Below are 21,311 nucleotides of genomic sequence, written 5' to 3'. Positions count from 1 at the left end.
ACAGCTGTTCATGATACTTGCATGTTCAAACAACATAAGAAATATCCAGCCGACAGATTGAATCGAGATGAGATGTTAATAAATAAAAACTCCTTTTGGGCTGGAAATGCCAAATTTCTTGAAAAATCAATAAAAAATCCTCGTTTCTAAGATGCACGATAGAGAAACTTTTTTCGTTTACACGGACGGTTTGCAATGCAAACGAAATTTTAACTTGTTTATACAGCTAAATGTAATGCCCCCTTGTTTTCTCCTAGCTACTAAAACCCAGCCAACTACTTTTTGGTCGTTGATACGCGAAGCGTAGAAACGACTATTGCTGATGGGGCAAAATATGCAAATGTGTCACTCACTCAGATGTAAACTTTTGGCCGATAACATGGAGAGCCTGGGTACGAATTGCTAAAGTTAAGAGTGGCCATTTTGACGGTTCATGTGTTTCGCTTTTGTAAATATGTGGTATTTGGTTAGGTCCCTTCTCGCTCCTTCTGGGCACGGTTACGTGGAGAAAACTTATATAATTGTAAATAAAAACATCCCCTTCACTTTGGGTTCAAAATCGAAACAAAATTGAACTTTTTTGGTTCAAAATGTAGCAGGGGATTTCATGGCAGAGTATCATTTTCAGCCAAACTTTTCAAGTAGCCTGTTGGCGCCGCATTTAAATTTTTGTTATTTTTTTCCGCCTGTACGTGCATTCTTTTAGTGATCATCGCATTCTTTTCGTTTATCTCGCTTTCACGTTATCAATATTCTGTTAGGTTTTTCGGCATAATTTTGTTTTGTTAAGTTCCCTTTTACATGCGTTTTTCTAGATTATTTGTGCATATTCATTGCGGTGCTACAGTTATCTTGTTTATTTACAGCCTTCCGCTTTCCTCTTTCGTGTTCCTAACCGTCCTAGTCATATAACGTTTGTGAGTATCGTCTACCTTTGGCTGGTTATTTCTGTTTCTTTTATTGTATTCGTTTATAACTTGTAATTTATTTTGTTTGTAGCAACCGCTCGCTTTTCCTCGCTTTCTTCGCTTTCATCGTTTATGACCGCACTCTATCGTTTGAATTGTACATTTTCGTGGCATCGATTAAAGCACATGTAGTGTGTTGAACGTTTGACTACAATATAGCCCTTTCTGGAAGGGATGCTGAAAACTGTTTGAAATGATTCTTATAGTATTTGCAGAAATACTTTTTTTCTCTATTCCCATTTACCAGCTAGCTAAAATCAAATTGTTTATGTTTGCCAAAGTATAAAATAAACAAATTTTTGCAACATCTTTTATTTATTTATTCAACTTCGCCTAACTAATTAAAACACTTATATACATAAAATTTTTATTATTAGGCAGGAGACCGCTACAGCTTAGCCAATTACAGTGGATCCCTTGTAATATCCGTGTCCCACTAAAGTAAAATTGCGCAAAATATTCTTGGCACTCTCAAGCTGATTGTCTTAAAAGTATGAATGTCAAAACCACGTGACATATATATTTTCATGTGACACACAGGCTTTTGATAATGCAACACTCGAATGTTAACTGAAGAAGGACCACAACCAAATTACCTTGACCCAAAATGCACTGCTGACTCACTAATATTACACATGTTATAACCAACTCCTCTGACTGGATGTCAATTTGGGACTGGTGATTATGGTGAACTCTCATTTAATGGCTTCATTGTGCAACAGACTGTATGAGTTAATTAACACTACCTGTACAAGTCGATATAAAAACAATAATTATTTTCCAATGCCAATCAAAATAAATTAATATATTCTGTTCAAAATTTATAAGCAGTCTGTATAAACAGCCTGTAATTTGATTTTTTGTTTACTTGCCTAGTTACGCTGTACATGTACTACTTGAGCTTTCAAAGAGGCTTTCAAAAAGTTATTTCAAAAATTATCAACTACAGTGGGGTAAACGTTTAAATCGCAACAAACAAAATCTTGTATATATTGTGCTTCAAGAGCAGAGTTATTTTGACTTTTATCGTGACCCTGTTATCTTCAAAACCCGGTCAAGCACAAAGTAGCCGATCCAAGAAGACCTCTTCATCTTGTAGGCAATGTATCCACGACTTCTTCGTAGCTCCCTTTGATTTCAGTTATTTACTATCGGCTATCTCGAACTCGGTTATTTCGAACTTCCCGCTATTTTGAACTATTTTTTTTATTTCTGTCAGAGTTCGAAATAGCGTAGTTTGAGTAATATATCAAACACGAGAGACAGTGTTTCATCGGGATATCCAAACACTGAGAAAGGAGTTGAAAATACGACGCGCAGCGGAGTATTTTTGACGAAATTCGAGGTGTTTGGATAGCTGATGAAACACTGTCTCGAGTGTTTGATATATCTTCTCAATCGAAACAAAAACTAAGGAGTAAACGGAGAAGTAAAATCGTCAAAATCTATGCTAATTAAGACCGGGTATCCAAACCTCCTTCACGGTCGTGGTTTCTTTGTTTTAACGTGATGAATTATTAATGCATTTGAGAACTGTAGATAATTTACCACTAATGCCGATTCCAGAGAAGACTAAAGTTGTAACGAAACAGGGATTGAAGTTTTTTATCGGTAAGAACAGTCGTTCAATGTCCACGCTGATGTAACAAATTGTCTCTACAAGATGGATTCTTGTGTTTGCTATGTTGAACAAAATCCTAAGCATTTAAGTTCGTCAATTCCATTAGATTTTCTGTTTCGATAGCTTTTCTCGTGACGAAGCTAAAATTATGCTAAAGCATAAAGACAGTCCTGTAATCTGCATTGCAAACCGCCTAAAACGTCTTGTGACACATATTTTAGACTATTACCAATACTGATAATTTCCATTAGATTTCCTTTATTATTAATTTGCCACACAATAAATATATGTACAAATATCAAATCTATAAGGCAAGGAAGCTTAGAGAAGCCAACAAAGCTTATGCAAAGGACTGCTTTTGGAGATATCTGAGACTAAACAACTGTCTTTGGCAAGACAGTTTATCTAAATATATAGATACATATATCTTTTGATAAAAATAGATAAAGAGGGCTAAAAGGCGCCAAAAGGCGAAAGCGACGAAAAAATACGGAAAAAGTACACACACAAGGACAATTAGAGAAAGTAAAACATGCTTAAAACAAGAAAATTGACTTAGTTTAGAGATCACTACAGGCAGAAAAAAGTGAAAAGTTGTCAATACAAGGTGGTGCTTGTGGGATTTTGACTGGATTTGTTGTTTTTTGTTTATCCTAAACATTTCAAAAGAATTTTAAAATTGAAAATATTGAAGCACAAAACTGCAAAGGAATTCAAATACTTACAAAATGATCTGCACAGAAGGACTCTGCTCCCTCGATGGTTGAACTGATGTCTAAAGTTTTGATCGTATCACGAGTTATATATATTCGTAATAGAGTTGCATCACAGCCTGGCAATCAAAGACAGGTGACGATGGGTCTGTGGACCGCACGTACACATACAGGAAGACGGAACTAACACTAAAATTTCCGTTTTCGATCTCGTGGATCCGAAAACCAACTAAACTTTTTTCAACACCTGTAATTTTGGCTTGACAAATCTAAGATTAGGTTTAGCAGCTCGATAAAATTTTAGAAACCATCTTTGTGTGGTAATAATGTGTTGATGAATTTCAACAGACAGGTAAAATTTTAAGGGAGTAGACCCAATATTCATCTAGGGACGTTCTCTGAAAAAGAAAAAAATTCAACCAATATTACAAGGAATTTAAAAGAATCAGTAGCGAGCTCGAGAGTTGATATTTTAAGAATGTCAAAAAACGCAGTTAATTGAATGCTGTAAAATTGCATCAATGTAACACGGTAACTGAAGCATATGGCTATGCACGAGATTTTTGAGTCAATAATCTTTGGAAATTCCATGTGCATGTAGACTTTCAAAATTACAACTGAAAATTCGCGTTTTTTCAAGAGTGAGATTACCATTTTACGATAACATTTACAATGACTGGTTTAAAAATGTGTTCATAGCAGTGGACTTTATTAAGGTTCTCACATAATTAACCAATAAACATTGGTTTGATGGTGGCTGGACGTATTTTATTATTCAGTAAAAATGATTTTCGTCCGTGTAGACGACCCTGCTCTCAAGCGCTCACCAGCTTTCACAGGTAGTGAGTGCATCATGTTGACGAGCAAAAGCCTCTACTCCTTCTGATAGATGAAATTTTTGCACCGCAGTGTGTTTGTTAGCTTAAGATATATATTCTGTAATTCGTAAGTTCAACAGAATTTGAATATCTCTCATTTCTTTTTACATACCTCACAATATCAAATCTCCTGACTCTCCTGTGACGCACAATTAGAGAGCAGCACTAATTAGATAAAATGAGGAAGTTCAATATTTCTTTTCCTGATAGACGAAATATCAACCCATTTTTCAGATAAAAATATCGTCACTACAGGACAAATTGTAAAAGGATGTTTCTAAAAGGATGTTTCTAATTGAATTTGTTTGTTATTTTGGACAAAATCCTGAACAAAACAAAGGTTCGTGAGCTTGTTATTCCTGTTTCTCGTATAGCCTGTTGTAACGTTTATAAATTTTTATTTTCTTATTTTTAGCAGGGCCTCTTTTGATAGCAATTTTATTTATAGAGCTGAACGAGTTACATTGAAGACGTCATTAAAAAAATAAAGGTTTACTTACTTACTAGAAAAGAATTTAAGATAAGTTTAACACTTACCTTTTTTTTCAATTCTTTTTTTTCCCTATTTGCTCGATCCTACTCTGTCGCTGGCTGAGTTTTCTCTTGAATCTCCGATTGCATCATGAATTGCGTGTAATATAACGTATTCAGCTGCCATCAAAGACAGGAGAAAGCGATTGCCTCCCTGGAGTACATTTCTTTGTGAAAATGGGCAAGTTTAATTTGGGTTCCGATATTCTGATGAGTTTGCAACAGATTGTTGCTAAATACCGTGCGAGAGGCTTTGTCTTCAACCAACCTGAAACACATACCAACTAATTCTTCCGGTGACAGAATAGTTATTCTAATGTTACTTAGCAAAATTGAAGGATGGAAAGCTGTTCTCTACGCGTGAGAATACTTTCTTTTCGCATATATTTTTCATCTCGCGTTTTTACGTTTTAGTTTTTAAAGGCTTTACACTGAAAGCTAGAAGGTGTAACTTTTTTAAGTTCTTAACCAGTGATCTCTTTTACACAAGATTTTTTTGTGATCCTGCCTTCTTCTCCACTTTTCACTGTCGTTAATATATTACTTTACACTGTGCTGACTCCACATTATTGTGAAAAACAAGTCCTTAAGTATCCTTTCACCATAAAATATTCCATTAGTTCCTGTTGTGAAATGGTTATGTTACGAAAAACAGGACGTTTGAGATATTGTACTGTGCGTACCACAGTTGTAGTTCTTTTGTATTCCGGTCACTATACAAAGTACAGCACTGAAGATTCGTTCCCAGCTACAATCCGGGTACCGAGCGTATCAGAACTAGGGATACATTAAACAATTAGATTATGAGCTCGAGATTTCTGTCGCGTGATAGTTGACGAGAACGCAGCCCGAGTCAACCATCACGTATAGAAATCGAGAGCGAATGATCTAATTGTTTTAATATAAATCTACTAGTCGTTCAAATGTTTCATCTAAATCCTCTTCACAGACACTTCGAAAACGCCAAGAAGCAACTGTCATTTTGTTAACAAGCGCACACTAGTACTGCTACGCCACTCACTATCTATCAGAGAATAGATAGTGAGTAGCGTAACCAATCAGAGAACGGCATTCGTGATCGAACGCTAGTAGCTTTATACTAATATTATATAGACACGGATGTTTTACTCGAAAAATTGATACAAAGCTACTTTCGGGATTCGAGGGCATACTTTAAATTCACGCGTATCTTCGCGCCGTCATGCAATATCCTCCATTTAAACAATATGAATGGAGTTTGTAATTTAAGTGTAGCCAAAGCGTTGAACTTTATTTAATAGTAGACTGCAGGCTCAAGATTTCTATTGGCTAGTCATACTTACAAGGAAAGCGGCAGCCTTACAAGGAAAGCCTTATGCCGACTAAACACGGCTTCTCGAAAGAGCGCAATGATATATTTGGTGTGGCATGGATTGTTTCGTGCCTCTAAGGAGTTTATTATTAACTAGACTCATTGAAGAGGAGAGGAAACCCTAGTTTTCTGTGCACTTAGTTGCGGAAGTGAGTTTTAGAAGAGGTTCTGATTTCTTTTGTCCAATCAGAAGCATCACGAGCACACGGATACGTCATATTGCTAAGCAACTGATCTTTGCCGGAAACCGGGCAAACTGAATAATTAATTCTGGAAGAGTTTTCGATTCTTTTAGCCCAATAAGAAGTATCCCGAACACAACGATCCCTGTCCGGCGAAAACCGAGCCAAACTAGCGTGCATTTATTTGCACTGAGTGCAAATTGAAAAGTAACGATAAATTTGCATGCTCCTCGTCAATCACAATGAAGCCATTTTCTCAGTCACATAATAAAAGTGATTTTAACCACATCCAGTGAGCTTCAAGATAATTGACAAGGATGCCACTCCAACAGGGAAAACAAATATTTCAAACATCAACTGGCAAGGGAGAATGACTGTGAAGATCATCTCAAGTCTGCCGAGAACAGCATCAGCTTAAAAGTGTGATAGACGACTTACACCTGATTGCAAGACCAGCGCCTCAGTTGATCACTCGGATTCGTTTCCTATACGAGTACACTGTTCAGCAGAGAATAGGACAGTAGCCGCATGGATATGTTTCGTACCTATTTTTACACCCCCTCATCTCAACATCTAGTACCTCAGACGATTAAGAATTGTAACAAAAAAACCTGAAAAATCAAAAACCGGCAAGAAAAGAGTGCTAGAGAGGTCTGTAACTGTCCATTATTTTAAGCCATTATTTAGCTTCTTTATTTGGTAAGTAAAGGAAAAGTCTGTTACGGCTCGTCGCATGTCATAAGAACGTCCGTGTAGGAAGCTAATTTCCTGCTGGATTTTAATACAGCTTTTCTCAGCTTTTTTTCATACTGCTCCTTTCTACCAAGTAGAAATCCCTTTTAATGATATAATTAGCTGAATATAAACTCTAAGATGAACAAAGAATCAAACCAAAACGTTCTCGCTGGATTTCAATTTCCCTCGTGTTCTCAAATGCCCGTCGTGCGTTATCACAGTGTAAACACGTCTTAGGCCTCTTTATTTGCAAAGTAAAGGAAAAGCCTGTTATGGCTCGTCACATGCCATAAGAACGTCCATGTAGGAAGCTAATTTCCTGTTGGATTTTAATACAGCTTTTTTCAGTCATTTTAACTCAAACAAATACGGATTTCCTTTGGCTGAAATTTACCCTGATGACTCGAATTCTGAGCTCAAAACTTTTATCAAGTTTCGGTTGGAAAACAGTAACATAACTTGTAAGTGTCAAAATTTTAACTTTTTATCAATAGCCTCTGGAATTGTGATTCAGGCCCATGAAAAGCTAACAATGATTCGTGAGTGTGAATGGGGGGCAAAAAAGCCAAAGCTAAAGTCAGACTGGAAAAAGCTGTCCAATGATCGCGATTTACATAACTTTTGCACTACTTAATTTTTTTAATTTAATTTTTCTTAAATTACTATATATTTGGAATCATCAAAAGTTCTCCAACGAAAAAATAGCTTATATTGATAAAAAGTGAAAATCGCTGGTGATTAATTACTAAAGGAGCATTTTTAAAATTTAAATTCACCTTCCTAGGGAGGGTGTTATTTTAAAAAGTTTGATGTTCATACCACCTGTCTTCACAATCGATAGCTAGAAATGTTCATATGCTTATATTCACGACAACGAGTGTAAAATTGAAGCAATCTAATGGTTGGATGTTGAACAAGCATAGCGTTTCAAAATAGAGGGATAGAAAACAAAACCTTTCGTAAGTATTTTTGATTTTTTAAAATTATCCTACCCAATTTCTCAGGGGTTAAAAAGCATATACTCATTCGACCGGATTTGCAAATCGATGCAAACATCCACGTATAACCCGTGTTCTAGTGACAAGCATTTCGAATAGAAAATTTTAGTTATTTGCATCCACAAGGGTGTTGTTTTCTGATCTGTATTAGAAGGAACAGTTTTGGTTTTTGCTTGAATATTTTGGAACGGGTATCATATTAAATCTGTGCTATTTGTAAAAATTTGGCGCAATGCTCAATTAGTGGTACAGATCTAAATGTAGTTTCAGTCTGCTATAATTCTGTGGTTTAATTAAGTGACAAAATGGCTTTTGCAGGGTACATTAGGTCTAACATTCATCCAAATTTTTCTCAAATTTCAGATCTTCTCGACCAAACATCTAACAACTGAATTGTGCGTAGGCCCTTTCTCGTATACGGGAAAGCATTGTAACGCGCTGTAATGTTGTCGTTGTATTCGATGCACATCAATCTTTCTCACATTTGTTTGCACCAAAGTTTCCCTTAATCAATCTCTAAAGGAGTGTTAATTTATTTATTTTGTTAGACGAACAACTTATTTTCTAATCTATACAATCCAGAGAACTTTGCAAATAACTGTTGCGCCGATTATGCAATCAGTAAGACTATATTATATTTCTCAATTCTCCATACAGATAACACCAACTTTCAGAAAAGATTTCAAATCAGGAATGGCAATTTCGACCAGCTCTTTGGTGTATTCTCTATTTCTGGCCGTGATGATTAGTATTAACATCGCTGGTAATTCCCTGGTTTGCTTTTTAATATTGAAGAAAAAAGCAATGAAAACCTCCATCAACTGGCTTCTTTTGCACCTGGCCATCGCTGATTTACTGGTCGCGGTATTCTTCATTCCACCTTGCATTCTGAGCCACTTTATCGAGCAGCCGAGCGGTGTAACTGGAGACCTGCTGTGCAAGTTCATTACCAGTGGGGTTTTGGGTTGGGCGGCGGCTTCAGCCTCGAGCTTTCTCCTGGTGGCAATAGTGAGCGTTATTCTGCTACAGTACGTCCGCTGCTATCACTCAATCGTAGTCGGTCGTCTTGGTTAGTACCAATTGTATGGATACTGTCGATCCTACTGGACATGCCAAGTCTCGTAGTATCTGCCTTCGATGCAGAAATTCAAATGTGCGTGGAGATCTTTCCAGATTACACAATGATGCGAGCGTATTACCTCGCTTGGTCGTTTGCTAGTTCAGTGCTGCCGATATGCATTATAGGATACCTGTACGCACGGATCATTTTATGTCTGCGCAACCGTATTCTCATGCCAGGCTCTTGTCCAAGAGTCGTGTCACATTCCAAAAATAAGGTAACTAAGATGCTCATCTCAGTCTCTGTTATCTTCATCACGTGCTGGACCCCTCCCGCAGTGCTTTGCGTGTTGAGTCCCGTGATTCCTGGCGGATACGCCACAGTGCATCCCGTGACAACAGCAAGCGCGTTGTTGAATTCCTGCCTCAATCCACTGGTCTACACGCTTCATAGTCAACAGTTCAGGAAGAATATTGCCTCAATGGTTTCTTGTTCCAAAAATAAGCAGCCAGCAAAATACAAGACAAAGAACACAAACGGTTCTGGAATAAAGTCATCACGGCAGCTGGAACTTCATGGATAACATTATTTGAAGACTCATCAAAATATTGGTCTCAATTCTCTATGACTTTTAGCCACAGTCCTCTGAGGTTATTTGGCCGCAATCAGTTGTCAATGACCTCTACGTAAATATACATACCGATTCTAGGTTTAGATTTGGAAATATATAGAAAGTTAGCGTTATAGAATGAAAGATATACCAAACACTCAAGACAGTATTCAACCACAAATTTTTGTAATGGTTCTATAACTTTTTTTTTGCGACATTTCTCAAAAAAACATATTACAATTCGATGTCTATATCCGACCACATTTCCAAACACCTCGATTTTTGTTAAAAATACTCCGCTGCACGTCGAACGTTTGTTCAACTCTCCTCCCGGCGTTTGAAAATGTGGTGAATGACGGTATTTCGGGATTGATTCATTAGTTGAAACTCTCACCTTATTTCACACCACAGTATATTATTTTCCATTTCCCATTTCACACCATGACTTAACCTTTTCTTTTCTACTGTCCTTTCCTTTTATTTATTTATTAAGCTTTGGCCTACTATTACACATAAAGAAAAAGAAAAAGAAGAGGAAGCAAAAAAAACAAAAAAACAAAAAAAACAGACAGCAAAACAAAACAAAATGGCCAGGGGAGCCGCTACAGCTTAGCCAATTACAGCGGCCCCCTTAGATATAATTAAGAGACAAAATTATACAATATATATAAATCTAAATCTAGTATAGGGAGCTTAAAAGCAGCAATGCGGTGGACGCGTTAAGGTCTTAGCGGTATTGCACTTTGGGCAAATTGTCCGCCACGTCCTTATATCTTCTTGATCAAAAATATCTACAGCATTTGTATAATATTTTAGTAAGGATCTCTTAAAAGCAAGGGGTGTTTGATTGTGTTCCTTAAGACTTTCAGGCAAAACGTTCCAGATTCTAGCACATCGGACAAAAAACGAGCGTTGATAGGAAAGAGTACGGCATTTCTTAGGTATATAAGTGACAGAGCTATTGCTAGAATATCTTGTTATTCTGACCGGTTTCGTACGTTTGACGCCGATTAATTTCAGATAAAAAATCGGGATGGTTGTTTCTTTTAAAGCTAATACGCTATTAATGACGTAGTATATCAAGCTGTATAACGTTACTTCAGACTTCAACATCTTCAAGTTCCACCTTCCCCCGCCCCGACCTCCCTCTCCGCTCCCCATCCCTCCACTCTCTGGGAGAATTCCTCGGTCGATACGAAGTAATATAATTTCGAGATACGAATCGAGATTGTAGATATTCAGGGGTCAATCCATGTAAAGTTTTGAACATCATAACAGAGGTGGCTACTAGCCTTTGATGACTTATTTTCCGTCAGCCGAGTGCCTGGAACAGCTTATCAATATCGTCTTCATTGCTTGCATACAATAAAATACGGACTGCGCGGTTTTGGAGCTGCTGTAGTTTTTCAGAAAGGCCGGCCGACACCACAGTTGCCCCAAACAACACGAAAGCACGTGATAAAATGTTCGGTACAAGACTGGAAGTTCAAAAACCACCACGGGCTTGATTGAAGGATTGGGGCCTGGCACTGGATTTCATTCGCACTTCTTGACATTCTGAGTCTGCTGTCCTCTCTTGTGGGGATGCTTGTGCTCCCAACTTTATGGCCTGTTTCTTTAAGAGGCATAAAAAAAAACAGTAACTCGAATCCATACCAACCCTTTTGACACACTACAAGCCTGATGCAAACTTACTCCCACGAAGAGTTGACTGACGAAATAAACTTCCATTATACACATTTCGACGATGTCAACTTCTGCAAACAGCCACGCTACATTCAAAGATATATTTAACTGATAATTTGCTATATCGTTGCCATCTGTCTGTTCTCAGTAAATTTATACAAACCAAGGTTGTTGCCTGTCATGATATTATGCTATTACATAAAGTCGTAGATTTTTCATGGAGAAAAAAGTGCTTGTAAGTTATTAAATTCAACTGATTTTCTTTGAAAACTTGAAAAGCGGAGATTTTGTTATTAGTTCCATGGTCCTGTGAGTGTACGTGCGTTGCATATTAATTCCACAGACACGTCACCTATCTTTTGATTACTTTGTATTGTAACATGACCATGTAAATATGTTACAAATAACTCATAATACGATCTGAAATTCAAACAACGCCCTAACCGGCTAGGGATCAGGGTCATAATAACACGAAAAAACATTTTGTACATGTAAGTATGTCAATTTTTAAGACCTTCTTATGGTTAAACTCAAAATACCAAAAAAAAGAGACAATGTATTGAGTTTTTTACAGGCGTTGCCTTACTCCTTATCAGTGGAATGAAAATATCTATACATGTAGAACTGTATCCCGGTGGCTTAAAAATTCTCAGTTTACCATTCGCATTGTTAATGCGCTAATAAAACGGTATCAAAATAGAACTATGCAGAATTATAAAATCTAGCAAAATTGTTAATGCATCCCTGAAAAAAAATAAGAGTTTTTAGTTTTTATTTGAAATTTGTTCATTGTCTCGGCGTCCATGAACTTTGGCAGCAACAGAAAAATGACCGTCCACCGCATTTTGAAAACAGTAGTGCGTTGCACAATTGAGAACCCAAGGAGTTCTAACATAACAAGACCGAGTTATATGATTAAATATTTGTAGCCTGCGTTAAAGAGAGATTCAAATGTAAGCTTTGGCAAGAAATTTTCGGATTTTGGAGATATTCTGTACCCTACTTTTCTTCTCGAAGCGATATGCTATATCCCTATGATACAAAATTTACAGTAGTAGAAAAAGGCTAATTTGTTATACTGATTTGTTATGCAACCGTCTAAGATTTCAACAGCAAAGAAATCTCTCATGCGAACGCAGGTCAAAGCCACCTTACACTAACATAATTAGCGGTAAAATTACAAAAAATGGACATGATTTTATGTTGTCTTTCGCTTCAAGGAACACATTTAAACTTACAATCCTTCTTACCAATTTCTGTAAAGGTTCTGTAATGCTAGATGCGAGAATTTTGAGTTACAGCAGGACAATTTCCTTGTTTGATTATTTATTCTCAAACTCATTAATAACTCATCAAAGTTAAATAAAGTACATAATCGTAACTTTGTTTGGATTTATGATCGTAATTAGCATAGATTTTCACGATTTTGTTTCTCGGTTTTCTCCTTAGTTTTAGTCTCAGGTGATTATATACATCTAACACTCAACCTCAACCTTAACCCCATATTGTCTTCGAAAAGCCCCCATGGGGAAAGATAATAAAGGATGTATGTATATATGTAAGACAGAGTTTTCATTTTTCGAAGCACGTCGAAGCTGGACAAACATGCTCCACTGCGTGTCGTATTTCAACTCTCCTCTCAGTGTTTAGAAATTTGGTACAACACGGTTTCTCGTGTTTGATACATTGTCCCTTTTTCTTCTTCTTCTTTTTTATCCTTTTTCTCTTTCTCAGTGAAAATTTGCTTGACTTTTCCACTGATGGAAGGCAAAACCCGAAACGTTTGGAACTATTTAAACAATGTGACACTTAAGACTCGGATGCGAGAACTTAAATGTACTGTTCTCGCCCACTGTCTGTCTTATGTGTCAAACAGTGTAAACAGTGTGGCAAACACAGTGGGCAGCAATTTCGTATCTGACTCAATGTGCATTTCTTTAAGAGGACCCTAGACTGGATTTTTACAAGAGCTATTACAGGAGTCGCAAGATGCATAGAATGCCACTTCTGTTAGCTGGAGGCTGATCAAGGCGAACTACAATTGTGACAGTTCTAGAAGATATGTAACTTATCGTATTGTTTGTGTTTACATATGGTGTACTTTAATTTCCACATAGGGCACGCTTAGCATGTATTTGTTTGGAATGAAGAGATGGTACTTGGATTCATAATTCATTTCGGGATTTTAAAAAAGATACAAAAAACTATTTTTTCAATTCAAAATCCGGTTGTGAATTTCCCCCAACAAAAGCACCTTAAAATCTGCGGCCGTAGGAAAAACATCGCTAAAATCGACCATTTATGCATTGCAACTGGATTTCCCACTTAATTTCCCAAAGCTAAATAATTTCTTTTTATTCAGATTACCTGTGAGTATTCTGATGAACTCTTAATTCCACATTTGCATCACCGGTTGTGTTTTTTTAAAGAACAAATTGCTAGATGCCCAATCTATATTACATTTAACCATCCGATACAACCTCAAAAGTGTAAACAATATTTTGAGCAACAACTAAGCAGGGTCTCCAAACTGGTTATGATTCGATGGTTCGCTGGCTCTTGGTTGATTTTTTTGTTTGTTTCTCACCAAATACAAAGCAATGCATCGTATACTTAAGGATATAAAAATAACAGTTATGCTGGTTTTCAGTGTAAATAGTTTATTTACAGTCCAAGATTGACACATAACGTCTACTTTCAGAAAACTGAAAACATCAAGAAATGGCAATTTCTGCAACGTCTCTTGTGTACGTACTGTTTCTCTCCGCCATGATAATTTTCAACATGGCAGGTAACTCCCTCGTTCGCACTTTAATGTTAAAGACGAAAGGCCTTAAAACCTCCATTAACTGGCTTCTTTTCCACCTGGCCATCGCTGATTTACTGGTCGCTGTCTTCTTCATTCCACCTTGCATTCTGAGCCACTTTATCGTTCAACCAAGTGGTCTCACTGGAGACCTGCTGTGCAAGTTCATTACCGGTGGGAGCTTTGGTTGGGTGGCTGTTACGGCCTCGAGCTTTTGCCTAGTCGCGATAGCTTTCGAGCGCTATAATGCCACTCTACTTCCATTACTAATACTCCGTCATGGTCGGTCATTGTGGTTGGTGCCAGTTCTTTGGATGCTAGGATTCCTGCTGAGCATACCAGCTATTTTTGTAACAGCTTATGACGTAGAAGGTCAGATGTGCGTGGAAAACTTTCGAGACTACACGACGCTTCGAGCCTATTACCTTAGTTGGTCCTTTGCCAATTCCGTGCTACCGATATGCATTATGGGATACCTGTACGCACGGATTATTTTGTGTCTGCGCAAGCCTGGACTCGTGCAATGCTCTTCTCCGACGGCTGCGTCACAATCCAGGAATAAGGTAACTAAGATGCTCGTCTCAGTCTCTGTTATCTTCATCACGTGCTGGACCCCTCCCGCAGTGCTTTGCGTGTCGAGTCCCGTCATTCCAGGCGGGTACGCCACAGTGTATCCCATCACCACAGCAAGTGCGCTGTTGAATTCCTGTCTCAATCCACTGGTTTACACGCTTCACAGTCAACAGTTCAGGAAGAGTCTAGTTTCATTGGTGTTTTGCCGCGAAAACAAGAAATTAGCCATTCACAAAACAAGGCAAACAAACTCGTCACGAATCAAAATCTCTTCTAATTATCTGTAATGAATTTGCATTTCGCAAGCATATAGACTTGCCACAAGGCGACCTTTGCTTAATCCATAGCCTATTTATCTCCCTTGAGCGAATACAGATGGCGGTCTTCGAGCGACGCGAGCGAAACCTACAAGCCAAGGAAGAATTATTGGAAAGAACTTTTAGAAAGTCCAGCAAGTATGGTAACCGAGAAGTTATGGCTCACTGATTTGTTGAACTGTGCTTTGCAGAAGGTTGACTCACTTAGCTGGCTTTTGTTCCTAATCAATTGTAGCTCCTAGCTAGCTCAGGATCTTCCTAGCTAGTTCAATGGTAAATGAATTTTTGTGGCCTGGATAACTTTGATAAAAATGAGGTTCGTTTAGTCCCAGATATGAGTTAAACAAACTTATGCAGTGATGGCGCTTCTAATTATAAGTGAGGAATAATTTTACCTAGTCGTACCTCTTTGGTACGTTTCGGCGACGTATCAAATATAGAAACTGGTGCTATGGCCCCTAAACTGAGGTTTCGATTCGTATGACAAACGGCAATCTTTACCTAACCATGGTCGATCTTACTGTGTACACACGTTTGAAGGATCTGAGGCAGACCTAGTTTTTTTCTGAATATACAAATTTATACCGTTGCTCAAGGCCTATATCGTTTACAAAGTAGGGAGCTACTCCTGTTAGGACTAATGCGTTCTTTGCAATGTGGGGCCATTTCAAGGAATAATTTAGTAATCTTTAAAGCTGTATTTTAGCTCACTTAGAAGATGTCATTCTACCATATGACTAACAGCGTCGAATCCTCCGTAGGAAAAATAATGGCAGCTGGTATATATTTATCCATTGTTCTTACTGCATGAAAACCTTAACCATTAACAAGGCTCATAAAAACGTCGAGAAAAGTTCTAAAATTTTGAAATCTAGTATGCACAGTTCCGTTAGTACAGGGAAAATAGTGCAAAATATGGCTTTCCTTGTGCCTAATGGGCTGTGTTAGATTCGCATGGTATTGAGGTAAAATTTACAGCCGCCATCTATGTATGGATCAGTGTTTCATCGGCTATCTAAACAACTCGAATTTCGTCAAAAATACTCCGCTGCGCGTCGTATTTTCAACTCTCTTCTCGGTGTTTGGATATCCCAATGAAACACTGTCTCTCGTGTTTGATATATTACTTCTCAATCGGAACTGGAACTAAGGAGAAAATTAAGCTGAGAATCGTAATGGTAATCCTAGGCTTATTATAGGATTAGATATCAAATTCTTGGTCACCGTTGATTTTCCCATTGTTAAACTTGATGTCATTTATGAGGTTCAGAATATGTATTGGTGCACTCCTATCTCGATTTTTAATCACGAATAGCTAATTTCCGTTCTTAAACTTCTAATTTCCCCGAAACGAGTAATCCTTCAAGGAGACTAACGGATCCCTTTCTTTCTACCCGACGGCTGGACAGGCTTATCATTAGATTAATACCAACCAAAAATCATTCTATTTACTATGTTTCAAAAAAGAATCCTATATTTGTCTCGGTTAAAAATGTTTAAGCGAAAAATTTAATGATCTTGACAAAAACGAAATTAGTCCATGAAATCGTGCAAGGCAGAAGTTGGGTGTTAAATGTTCCTGTACTTAGACGATGTCACATTTTTCAGATTTTTCCATCAAACAAAACAATAAGCCTCACCGCGCGATTTATCATGCCAAATTTAGTTGATATGGAGAGTTTCATAAGAAGTCGTTGCACACTCATTGGAATATGGGGCCCCAAACTTGCCGCTTTATACCAAGAAATGTATGCCAACGGGTAAACGAGTTTCCAAATAATTCTCCTGAAACGTCGAATGTTTACTAACTTCGGAATGATATATTGATCTATGGAGGTGGGTTTTTATTTATATAAAAAAAAAAATACCAAAAATTGCTGATATTGCACGACATCCTGGAAGTGGTTCATTCAACAGACGCCTTGCCTGTCTTTGATTGACAGCTGAATACGTTATATTTCGCATAATATAGAAACAGCTCAACGAACGAGAGAGAAGGATCGACCAAATAAGGGGAAAAAAGCATGTTTTAAGAGTCAATTTATTTTTCATTTCTTTTCTACCAAACAGTTCTGGATTTTGTCCAAAACAACTAACAAATTCAATTTAGAAACATCCTTTTGCAATCTGTCCTGTATTGACAGTAGTTTTATCTGCAAAATGGGTTGATATTTCAGCTATCGGAAAAAGAAATATTGAACGTCCTCTTTTTATCTAATTAGCACTGGTTTCCAAATATGCATCACAGGAGAGACTGGTGGCGAGAGAGAAAGGTATCGGCTGATATCTTAAGGTCGTAAAGTGAAATAAGAGATATTTAAATTCTGCATGTTGTATTTACAAAACCTGTTTGGTAAGCAGTTCAATGTTAAGAAATGTAGTTTAAGCAATTAATATATTACATTGATGTAATGGAAAAAATGAAAGAAAAGCACTGTGGTAAATTTCGCAGGGTATACCATAACCTAATAAATACACTGCATTTACAAAACTTTACAGATCAGGAGTCTCGTTCACATCATAGTTTGTAAATTTTATTGGTTATGAAGCTCGGCAGAACTCGTTGTTCTTTGTTTTCTGGTCTTAACCGTACTCAAAACAGCACAGGTTTTGACGATAACCAACCAATACAAAGGTTATCTTTACCTAATTCAAACGAAGTGTGAGAGCACAAAACAGAAGACTATGCTTGACCGTGGACCTCCCAAAGTAAATCTTGCTATCTGTGTTTGCTCCTTTGAAGTTTGCCAAGCTTCATATTTATTTTCCTCTATTTACTGTTCACACCTAATAGGCACTTTGCACTGTCACTGTCAAGACTGTCACGTGACCTTATCAGTCATTACGAAGTTGCTATTATTTAATGGGTTCCACAAAAAGAAATAGCATCATGATTTTATCAACGTTATCACATTTACCGTCACCGTTAATGTGAGAGAGTTAGCACTTGAAACTTTGAATAATCAAGCTAATTTTGAAACATTCTGTATGTCAAAAGTTGTAATCTAGCAAGAAACTGTTAGCTTCACACTAACATCTTTGAGATCTCCATATTCCATGATTAATTGATAACTTATTCACCAATTAAACTAAATTAATTTCCTAAACCCTTTGCTGGCTTACATTAGTTCAACATGGGAAGTATGTTCTATTTTTAAAAAGGCAATCTAAAGCCCACGTAGACAACTAATGGAAAATAACTTAAATTTTACATCATTCAATAACCTGTCTTGCTTTTACACTCTTAAAATGTCAGGTTTCGCTACTTATAATTCTGGTCATGAAAAAAATTATGGTGTTTCGAGAATATCCCTAAATGAATTCTAGGTTTATTCTCTTATAATTGTACCTGTCTGTTAAAATTAATCAATAAATTAATACCACACAAAGATGGCTTTCAACATTTTATCGAGCTATTACATCTAATCTAATTTGTTAAGGTAAAAGGTGTTGAAAAACGTTTAGTCAGTTTTCGGCTTCACGAAATCTAAAGCGGAAATTCCTGAGTTCGTTCATGTTCCTGTGAGTGTACGTGCGTTGCATTTTAATTCCACAGACACATTGATATCACCTGTCTTTGATTGCCAGGTAACTATGCAAGTAAATTACATATAACTCATGATACAACCGAGAATTTAAACAACAGTTTAACAAGCGAGGGAGCAGGGTCGTCCAAAAATGAGAGAGACCATTTAGTAAGTATTTTGAATTTTCTTCCAGTTTTCAATTTTCAAGTATTTCTGAATTTTTTCAACTTTAAAATTTTTTTGATATTTTTAGGACAAATACAAATAACAAATTTAATTTTAAAAATATACTCAAAAATTCATCTACAAGGTTTGCCCACGATTAAAAAGAACATTTAACCTTCCTTTTTTCGTTTTCGGAAATCGTCTAACAAGTATTGCAAAACTTCCACATGTTTCCAATGCAGATTACGGGAATGTTTTTAGCGGTAGCATAATTTTAGCTTAGCTTTGTCATGAGAAAGTCTGCCGAAAGGGAAAATCCACTGGAATCGAAGAAATTAAATGTTTAGTTTTCAGTTAAACAAAGCAGACACGAACTGTTCACAAGAAAGGGCAGAGTCCGTCTTGTACTCACAATTTGTTACGAAATCCATCCAATCGTCGGCTAATTGATTTCACCGATGAAAAACTAAAAGTGAGTTGTAGGTTCTGGCCAAAGTAACTTATGTGATATATTTCCGGCGACATATTCGCCAAGAAATCTACCAAATTGAGAATGCAGTTAGATCTTAACGACCCCGACATCTTGAAGGAATTTTTAGCAAACTTATAGGTAGTAAACAGACATATCGCGTGCCATTTGGCAGAGAAGAACCAATATTTATGGTAATTCCAGCGATTTAAAGGGAGTAACTGCGTCTTATTTCAAACAAAATTTTATAGGGTCAAAAGTTTCTTTTTTTTTTCCTAAGGATGGTCTTTTGATTATTTAGCTCTCTTTGTAATCATTCCAAACGTATACAAGGTTGGTGATTGAAAACACTATCATCAACGCTAACACAATTAAGATGCACCTGCAATTAAGCAGTTTACGAGATTTTAAGGAAATGGTCACGTGCCGCGCCACGTGACAAGGTGCATCCAAAAAATACGTGAGAGAAAGAAAGGATAACTAGCCATTTAGTAGCATTTTAGGTTGAAAGAGCAAATTTCTGGAGATCCAGTAAATATAACGACATAGGTTAATTACGATGCATCGCAATATGTATTTTCAAATTTCTTTGTTTTCACATGATGTCATCAAATTCTAAAATCAGATTTCTTAGGTTCTCCTAAGTTTTTACATTTACTGACTATAACCACAGAAGCGAAATTTGCTTTTGATTCCGAGTTGATCAATTACTTTAGGTATTAGCTTTTTCCCTTCAGTGCAAAGAAAAATGAAACGATGTACTAAATAAAAATAACGAGAGAGCAAGACTAGTCCGAAACAGAGAGTCTTTCAATTCTTAAAATCTACACAGCTCGTCGCAACTGAGTCTTCACAGAAAACACGATCTGTTTACAAACTCGTCATAGAATCGGTCTTGTACTGATGATTCGAAAATGAAGAACTCTTTATTTTTGGTGGTTACAAATGTGTTGATTTCTAATATTTCACATAAGGAAAGATCAAGCGTCTATCTCTCTAGCCTGTTTCCGAATGTTACGTTATCGCGTACTATTTGTCTTTCAAAACTTCCATATGGCATCCAAATGTGCATTGCAGATATTTAACATCAAACCTTGACATTTATATTCCTAACCCAGAGCTTAACATCTTTTGCTTAAGATTATATAGCACATGCAATCTGTAAAGATTATCAGTGACCGGTTGTCTATCTTTATTATTCAACTTTAAATCTTCCATCCACATAAAGCTAGCTTATAATTTAGTTTCTGCCATCGATTGCTTTCACCATATACTGAATGACCACAAAGAGACTAGTAAAGTTGACAAGTCAGTAGAAACCTTTTTTCATTAGTAAAAGGACATTTACAAAGCATTTGCTTGTCGCTCCGCTATAGGCAGGTTGATACATCACCACATCACCCGGATACGGATATTTCATGAGTCTTACTAACAAATAACCCATCAAAGATATCAGATATCGGACTTTCTATTTGTCCATGGCAAAAATATTGATTACCTCAGCTCAAAGTAGGCAGCATTTTCACTTAGTTTTTAATTATTTCAACCTGCATTTGATTACCACGTTCAATAAAATAATTACAGGTGAATTTACACAAATTTGACAGGTCTGACATGGTTTTCTTAGCTGCAAGAATCGCTGCCAGTTAATACTTTGTATTGAAGACTACGTTCAAAAAATTAATTCCTCCAAGTTGTTCCCATGCAGTTCTTGCAGTGCTATTTGTGAGAATTTGGTGGGTCATCAACACCTTATCCATATTTGACTATTTACTCTTTTTATCGTGACCTGTCTGTTACAGTAAATACTGAGTCACCAAACCTGACAAATCGATATCAAACAAACTAGGCAAGAATTAACTATTTAAGTCTTACATTTCTGTTCGAAAGAGAAGTTAACTCTGCTAGTTTACTCATGTAATCTTCGAAGGCCGAAAGAGTAAGTTTTAATTCAATTTACCTGTGAGTACGTATCGCATGTTCAACACCATAGTACGCCTTATCCGTTTGTTTTAAAAGCCAGTCGCTAGATCCCTCATTGGCAACAAAACGGGATCAGACATAGAAACGTTGACTTTGCCAACGACAGAGCAGGGTTGACGAAAACAGAGAAAAGAAGTT

General features: G+C 37.0%; 1 protein-coding gene and 1 pseudogene across 1 annotated transcript; both read left to right on the top strand.

Annotated features, from left to right (window-relative positions):
- The first annotated feature begins 8,621 nt into the window (after positions 1-8,621).
- LOC145490919 (neuropeptide FF receptor 2-like) lies at positions 8,622-9,787 on the top strand (annotated as a pseudogene).
- A 4,068-nt stretch (positions 9,788-13,855) lies between these two features.
- On the top strand, positions 13,856-16,027 carry LOC145490154 (RYamide receptor-like). The gene has a single exon (XM_081469264.1). It carries the CDS (start codon positions 14,055-14,057, stop codon positions 14,997-14,999), a length of 945 nt encoding a protein of 314 aa, XP_081325390.1. The 5' UTR covers positions 13,856-14,054; the 3' UTR covers positions 15,000-16,027.
- Positions 16,028-21,311: the final 5,284 nt, after the last annotated feature.

Source organism: Orbicella franksi, chromosome 6 (genome assembly GCF_964199315.1).
Source record: "Orbicella franksi chromosome 6, jaOrbFran1.1, whole genome shotgun sequence".
Taxonomy (NCBI): Eukaryota; Metazoa; Cnidaria; class Anthozoa; order Scleractinia; family Merulinidae; genus Orbicella; species Orbicella franksi.
The sequence above is the reverse complement of the archived record's forward strand: the minus strand, read 5'-3'. Positions and strand labels throughout refer to the sequence as shown.